Genomic DNA, 7,796 nt, shown 5'->3' with positions numbered 1-7,796 from the left:
TTCAAATGCCAGCACGTGGCATGACCTTTGGTTTCCGCCGAATTTTCCTTGTTTTTCGGGTTTCTGTCGGATTGCACTTGAGTGTTTTTCTACGGCCCTGATGGGGATGTGGATGGGCCTGGCCACTGGGCCCATGGTCCAGGTTCTTCTATAAATAGAGGGTACCTTGTGGCTTTCCCTCTTTTACGTGTTTCCAAAAACCCTTGAATTCTTTCCGCAATTTCTAAACTTCCAGCGTGATCTTCTTCAGGATTCTTCCTACTTTCAACTTCTAAATCCAGGTAACCTTCGTTTCTCATGGTTTACATTTGTGATTACGAGTCTGATTCTGACGTGGATATCCTTCCTCGACCTCCACCGTGTTTCCAAAAATCGCCGCCCTCGTCTTATGCATTGGTGGAGGTTCTTAAGCCGTTGAGCGTCGTCCCCTATCCTCCCAGAGGTGGAGGTGTAGGGTTTCACTAGAGAGGCGCCGACGATTACTTGGCCTCACTGCGTGCCAAGTATGGGTTAAATCTGAGTGACAGCTCTGAGTCTGAGTCCGAGTCTGAGTCTGATGTCTCTTGTGATGGCAGGTTTATGACGATGAGGACGTATAAGGCAAAGGCTCATCAACTGTCTGTTCCGGCGGAGATGGCCGGGGAGGATTCCCGCTACTGGTGGGTTGATAGAGAGGTGCTCGGAACTCCTAGCACGTTCCCCTATGGGACTCCCCTCAACATACCTGTGACCAAAGAAACTTTCCATGGTTTCGAGGCCAGCGCCCCTAGGTGGGGGAGAGGGTCTGCTATAACTTTGCAGAGGAGAAAAAAGACAAGTACACCTTCTTCCTTTACGAGGCGTATTGCCGGCGCTTGGGGCTTCGCCTCCCCCTAGAGGAATGGGATATGCAAGTTCTGGTGCACCTGCAGATTGCACCTAGCCAACTGACTCCAAACTCGTGGGGGTTCATTCGGGCGTTTGAGATTATGTGCAAGGCGACGGGCATCCCTTGCACACTAAAGTTGTTCTTTTGGATGTTCCGCGTTGGCCACCGCACCAATTCTGATGAAGATAAGGAGGGTCGCCACGGATGGACGAGTCTACAATCCCGGCCCAAGCGGGGGCTATTTACGCCGTTCTTGTCAAATGAGAAAAAATGGAAAGGTGGGTACTTCAGGGTGAACGTCAGGCGGGAATGGAACGATTGGTGTCTTAGCAAGTCTGGCGAGCCGCGATTCCCTTTTGCCTGGAAAGGGGACATCCATCAACGCCCGTCCAAGAGCTATTTAGTGGAGACTGAAGATTTATCTCCGGAAGAGGCGAAAGCTGCCAAGATCATAACTTACTGGATAGACGAGGGGGGACTCCTTCCTTGCTCGGCTATCCGTGACGGGGGCGGGGCTTTAGTGGACTTTGTTGGTGGGTGGGCCGAATGCTGACTTCTTTTACTGCTCTGTTTTATGTATCTGTTTAACATGTCACTAATGATTTTCTTCCTTTTTGTGCAGTCGAACTAAAAGCCAAGATGAGTGAGAAGTTGAGAAAAAGCATGCTTCTAAAAAGGGCTGCCGCCCTGGTTAAGAAAGATGCTGCTGCTTCCAAGCGTCAGAGAACGTTGTCCCCCGTTCTTTGCCTTACTAAGGGGTCTCCCAGCCAAACAATTGTGCCACCATCTTTATTGAGTGGGGGGGCAACCCGAGAATTTGAGGGATCAGGAGCTGGTCCAAAGGGCTGCTGATTCACCCCTTGCGGCGTCTACTGAAACGGTTCCTCCCGCAGATCCTACTGGGAACCCTCCGTCTGCATCAATGAGGGAAGAAGAGAGGGTCGGTACATCGGCGATCCCTTCCTCCGGTCACTCCTCTAAGCCAAACAGGAAGACAGGTTCTAGGGGGAGTCAAGATCGTATTTCTCCTGTTAGCGTCCCCAGAGCGATTGATCAGGCGCTCTTGAATGCCCATGTCCGTCCTGCTGCAAAATGTGAAGGGAAGTGCTGTCCTCATTGCTTCCATCCAGAAGTACCTAGAGACGGATGGGGTTTTAAAGTTGCGGATGGCGGACGACATGATCTTCATTCCGCCGAGAAGGCGGAGTTGGTCAGGTTGGGCGAGGTCGCCAAGGCTCATGTAGCGGATTTGTCGACCCATGTGGGGTTTCTAGAAAGTGACAAGTTGAAGCTTACCGCCCAGGTGATGGAATCCGAGGGGGCGGTCCGTGCCAAAGATGAAGCGCTTTATCGGCGGAAAGAGGAGGCCGCAACTTGGAAAGCTCGTGCTGAGGCTGCCGAGCAAGAAAATGCCGCACTTCTGGGGCAGGTGCAGGAATTAGGGGGGAGAAAGCGTCTTTGGAAACCAGGGTACGGGAATTAGAGGAGGGACGGGCGGCTGTTGAAGTTGAAAAAGAGCAACTGGAGAAGCTTGTTGGTGAAGCCGCCGTGGACGCCTGGGAGAGTGCCCAGTCCCAGCTTGCTCTGGCTTTTCCAAACAACGACTGGACTTGGATGCAGCTAGGTGCCTATGTGGAAGATGGGCGCTTGTTGGTGGGGGATGACAATGGCGATCCAGTCTTGATGCCTCTTCCTGGTCGGGGTGGGGGAACTTTGTAATTTTGTTTTTAAGTATCTTGTAATATATTTTCCTTTAATGAATTAACAATCTTTTGCGACAATTCCTTTATTTAGATTCTGTACGCAACTTTATGCAACTGCTGGACGATTTTATGTTTATGAACAACTTTGAGTGTGATGGATTTAATTCTGAATTTGAACGCCTTTAGCCAGGCAAATGTAATTGCAAACCGGTCCCTTGGGTGACTGTAGAAAACCATTAAGTGAGATGGAAACAGGTAAGGGGGCGAAGACCGGCCCCTTGGGTGTATGTAGAAAAACATTAAATGAGATGGCATCGGGCGAGGGGGCGAAGACCGGCCCCTTAGGTGAATGTAAAGAATCATTAAGTGAGGTGGCACCAGGCAAAGGGGGGCGAAGACCGGCCCATTGGGTGAATGTAGAGAACCATTAAACGAAGTGGCATCGGGTAAGGGGGGCGAAGACCAGCCCCTTGGGTGAATGTAAAAAACCATTATGTGAGGTGGCACCAGGCAAAGGGGCAAAGACCGGCCCCTTGGGTGAATGTAAAAAACCATTATGTGAGGTGGCACCAGGCAAAGGGGCAAAGACCGGCCCCTTGGGTGAATGTAAAAAACCATTATGTGAGGTGGCACCAGGCAAAGGGGCAAAGACCGGCCCCTTGGGTGAATGTAAAAAACCATTATGTGAGGTGGCGCCAGGCAAGGGGGGCGAAGACCGGCCCCTTGGGTGAATGTAAAAACAATTGTTGGGAAATGATCCTTCAAAACAATCGCAGAGTATAATATCTCAATCATATATAAGTGGAAAAGATTACAAAAGAACGACCAACCGCGCATGGGGTTGTCGGTTAGGCATAAAATATCCGGAGGTTGGCGGCGTTCCAAGTCCTGGGGTTGTTTTTTCCTGCCAAATCTTGAAGCTTGTATGCTCCTTTGCCGATCTTGCTGATTATGCGGTAAGGTCCTTCCCAATTTGGTCCTAGCTTGCCTTTTACCGTCCTATGTCTGCTCTCCTTAATACCAGAGTTCCTTCGGGAAATTGGCGGGGAATGACTGAAGAGTTGAATTTCACCGCGGTTTTCTTTTTGATGTCTTCTTCCCTGAGACATGCCCTTTCTCGGATTTCTTCCACTTCATCAAGGTTGTTTCTGAGGAGAGATTGGTTATCGCCCTCGTTGAACTAAAGTGTTCGCCAGGTAGGTTCTCCTATCTCGACCGGGATAATGGCCTCTACACCGTATGTTAAGTTGAATGGTGACTCGCCGGTTGTAGAGTGGGGAGTGGTTCGATACGCCCATAGGACGTGATGGAGTTGATCTGGCCAATTCGCCTTTGACTCGTCTAGCATCTTCTTTATCCCTTTCAGGATGACCTTGTTCGCTGCTTCGGCCTGCCCATTAGTATGTGGATGCTCCACTGAAGTGAAGTGTTGTTTGATGCGGAGGCCTGATAACAATTCTTGGAATCTTCGATCGAAAAATTGGGTGTCGTTATCCGTTACTATGGCGGACGGGATGCTGAAACGAGTGATTATGCTTCGCCAAGTGAACTTTTGGATATTTGCTGAGGTGATGGTGGCTAATGCTTCTGCTTCTATCCATTTGGTGAAGTAATCTATGACGACTATAAAAAATTTCAGCTGTCTCGTTGCTTGAGGGAAAGGCCCCAAAATATCCACACCCCACCTACAGAAAAGCCAAGGCGCTTGCGTTATGGTTAACTCTTCTAGTGGGGCTTTGTGGAAATCGGCGAAAAGTTGGCAACGAGTGCATTTTCGAGTGAGGTCTGTAGCGTCATTTTCCATTGTGGGCCAGTAGTACCCAGCACGTGACACCTTCTTGGCGAGTGAGGCGGCGCCCAAATGGTGCCCACAACTTCCTTTGTGAACCTCTCTGAGGATGTAGTCTGCCCGATACGGACCAAGACATTTGAGCAAGGGGGCGGTGAATCCTCGTCGGTACAATGTCCCCTGGATCAGGGTGTACCAAAAGGAACACCTGAGGAATCGTTGCTTCTCCTTCGGGTCCGAGGGTAGGTCGCCATGGAGGATGTAGCGGATGAAAGGGCCCATCCAGTTGTCTGGGACCTCCACTTGTTCCACGGCCATGACACTTGGGTGGTAGACTGTCCCTTGGACGACAGACCTATTATTCCCGAGGCATTTGGTACTGGCGAGCTTGGACAAGATATCTGCCCGAGCGTTGCTTTCACGGGGCACATGCTGAATGGTTGCTTCATCGAAGTCAGCCATGAGCTCTTTTACTTTGAGCAGATATTTCCCGAGGAGGGTATCCTTGGTTTGATATGCACCTGTAAATTGAGACACAGCTAATTGGGAATCACTGCAAATTAATACCTTATGGGCGCCCACTTCTTTTGCTATCTGTAGTCCGGCGATGCAAGCCTCATACTCTGCCTGATTGTTGGACGTTGGAAATGTGAAGGTGAAGGAATGCTCAATGGTTACTCCTTGCCCATCTTCCAGCAGAATTCCAGCCTCGCTGCCTCTCGGATTAGAAGATCCATCAATGAAGATAGTCCATACTTGCTCTAGATCGCCCTCTGGCGCGGCTAGTTCGGCCACGAAGTCAGATAGGACCTGCCTTTTGATGGCCGTGCGAGGTTCGAAACGGATGTCAAATTGAGAGAGTTCTATTGACCACGTGATCATTCGTCCAGCCAGTTCCGGCTTATGCAAAATTTGCCTGATTGGTGGTTGGTTATGACAATCATTGCATGAGATTGGAAGTACTGGCGCAACCTTTGCGTGGCGATCAACAATGCATATGCCACCTTTTCCAGCTTCTGATACCTCAGTTCCGGTCCTTGCAGGGCTTTGCTTGTGAAATATACCGGATTTTGACCCTCTGCCGTTTCTCGTATCAGCACGGCCGCAACTGCTCCGTCGGACACGGCCAGATATACATACAAAAGTTCGTCAGGTAATGGCTTGGAGAGAATAGGTGGGGCGGCCAAATATTGTTTGAAAGTGTTGAACGCCGCTTCGCAACTCTCAGACCATTCAAACCTCTTGCTCTTCTTCAATAACTGAAACAAAGGAAGTGAATGTTTGGCAGCGGACGGGAGAAACCTGGTGGACGGGAGAAACCTGGACAGCGCAGCTAGTCGCCCATTCAACTGTTGGACCTCCTTGACCGTGCGGGGGCTCCTCATGTCGATGATCGCCTGGCATTTGGATGGATTCGCCTCAATCCCTCGACTAGTCAGAAGAAAACCGAGGAATTTGCCCGCCTCCACTCCGAAAGTACATTTTTCTGGATTTAGCCGCATGTTGTACTTGTGGAGTTGTTGAAAAATGCTTTCCAAAATGGATACATGATCTTCGCCGGGGAGGCTTTTGGCGATCATATCTTCCATGTGTTCTCCGGTCTGGCCGGCAAATACCTTGCTCATCATCCTTTGATAAGTCGCCCCAGCGTTTTTCAACCCAAAAGGCATGATAGTGTAGTAGTAGGCGGCCTGACCAGTGATGAATGCTGTTTTCTCCTGGTCGGGAGGGTACATCGGAATCTGATTGTACCCGGAATATGCGTCCATGAAGGACAGGTACTGATAGCCTGAAGAATTATCCACCAAATGAATGGTCAATGTTTGGAAGAGGATAAGGGTCTTTAGGGCATACCTTATTGAGATCCGTGTAGTCCACACACATCCGCCACTTCCCTAATGGTTTCTTCACTAGCACAACATTTTCCAACCACGTGGTGTAGGTGATTTCGCAGATGAAACCCGCCTCTAGCAACTCGGCTACCTTCAAAGCGGCCTCCTTGGTCCCGTCAGCCCCCATTTTGCGCCTTCTCTGTGCCACCGGTTTAGCACCTTGTTTTGTTGTTAGCCGATGGCAGGCAAATGAAGGATCTATACCAGGCATATCTGCCGCTGACCAGGCGAAGAGGTCCTAGTTTGCCTTCAAAGATGTCTCCAGCTGCAATCTTTGGCTTTGCGGTAGGGAACTGCCAAGGTGCACTACCTGTCCTAGGGATTGGCCCAACTGTAGAGTTGTTTTCTCCCCTTCTGGTTGTGGTCGAAAGTCTCCTTCGTCCGCCCGGACATCCAATTTGACCATAAGCACGCCCGAGATCTTTTGGAGGGGGGCGTGCTGTTTGTTGAAGGTGGGGTGGAGACTCATCTGGTAGCAACTGCGAGCCGAGTGCTGGTCTCCTTTTACTGTGCAGACTTGGAGGCTGATTGAGAGGAACTTCATGCATAGATGGGGCATAGAGACGATCGCTTCAAGCCTGTTCAAAGTTGGCCGGCCGATTATGGCGTTGTATGCTGGACGACCAAGAACTTTGTTTGGACAGTCCTACTCATGGGGTGGTCGCCGATTGTTAGCCAAATCTCTACATATCCCCTGGGGGTGATTCCCTGACCAGAAAATCCGACCAGCTATCCATCATATGGTAGGAGGTTGCGGTCCCGGAGCTCCATTTTTTCAAACAGATCCTGAAAAATAATGTTGGTCGAGCTACCCTGATCAATGAACAGGTGACTAACCTTCTTGTTATGGAGTTTGGCGGTGATGACGAGGGGGTCATCATGCCCTCGGACGACACCTTCATAATCACGGTCATCGAAAGTAATGGGGGAGCGGATCTGTAGCTCTGTCTCTGCTAGGAGTTTCTGGCAGCGACGTGCATTACCTCCCGCACATATTTTTTCTGGGTGGTCCTAGAGGTACCCCCCGGCAGCAAAACCTCCTGTAATAGTGTTGATATCAGCTGGGCTCCTTGGCCTTCGGTTGTCTGCTCGGTGCCTATCCGCCTGAGGCCGTGGGGTAGGGCGCCGTTGTTGAAATTGTGGAGGGGACCGCTTTCTTAGAGGCTCTGGTCGACGATGTTGCGGCGATCGCCGATGTTGCTCCAGGCCCGCAATGAATCGCTGTAAAAGCCTGTATGAGATCTTCGATGGTATCCCGGAGCTGGGTGCAGTCATTGGTTAAGTGGCCGAACATACTGTGATAGTCACAATATTTGGATCGGTCTTGCGGGCTTGGCTTGGTAGGGTGTGGGCGTGGGAGTTGGACGAGGTGAGTGGAAAGGACCTCTTGCAGAATTCGTGAACGGCTGGCGTTCAGGGGGGGGGTATAGGTGGAGTATTTGGCCTTTTTGGTTAGTGAGGGTAAGTCGCGGGGTAGGTCGTGGAGTCTTGGCCGTTTAGTTTCCCATGAGGGGTGATGTGTTTGGGGCTCGGTATGGGCGTGG

General features: G+C 50.6%; 1 protein-coding gene across 1 annotated transcript; it reads right to left on the bottom strand.

Annotated features, from left to right (window-relative positions):
* Positions 3,752 to 5,242, bottom strand: LOC109326930. Its single transcript, XM_019559854.1, has one exon. It carries the CDS (start codon positions 5,240 to 5,242, stop codon positions 3,752 to 3,754), a length of 1,491 nt encoding a protein of 496 aa, XP_019415399.1.

The sequence above is a fragment of the Lupinus angustifolius genome, chromosome LG02, assembly GCF_001865875.1.
Source record: "Lupinus angustifolius cultivar Tanjil chromosome LG02, LupAngTanjil_v1.0, whole genome shotgun sequence".
Classification (NCBI taxonomy): Eukaryota; Viridiplantae; Streptophyta; class Magnoliopsida; order Fabales; family Fabaceae; genus Lupinus; species Lupinus angustifolius.
Note: the sequence above shows the minus strand (reverse complement) of the source record. Positions and strands in the feature narration are given on the sequence as shown.

Coding starts and splice junctions, on each gene's coding strand:
- LOC109326930 (XM_019559854.1), bottom strand. CDS start 5,242: ATGATCACGTGGTCAATAGAACTCTCTCAATTTGACATCCGTTTCGAA.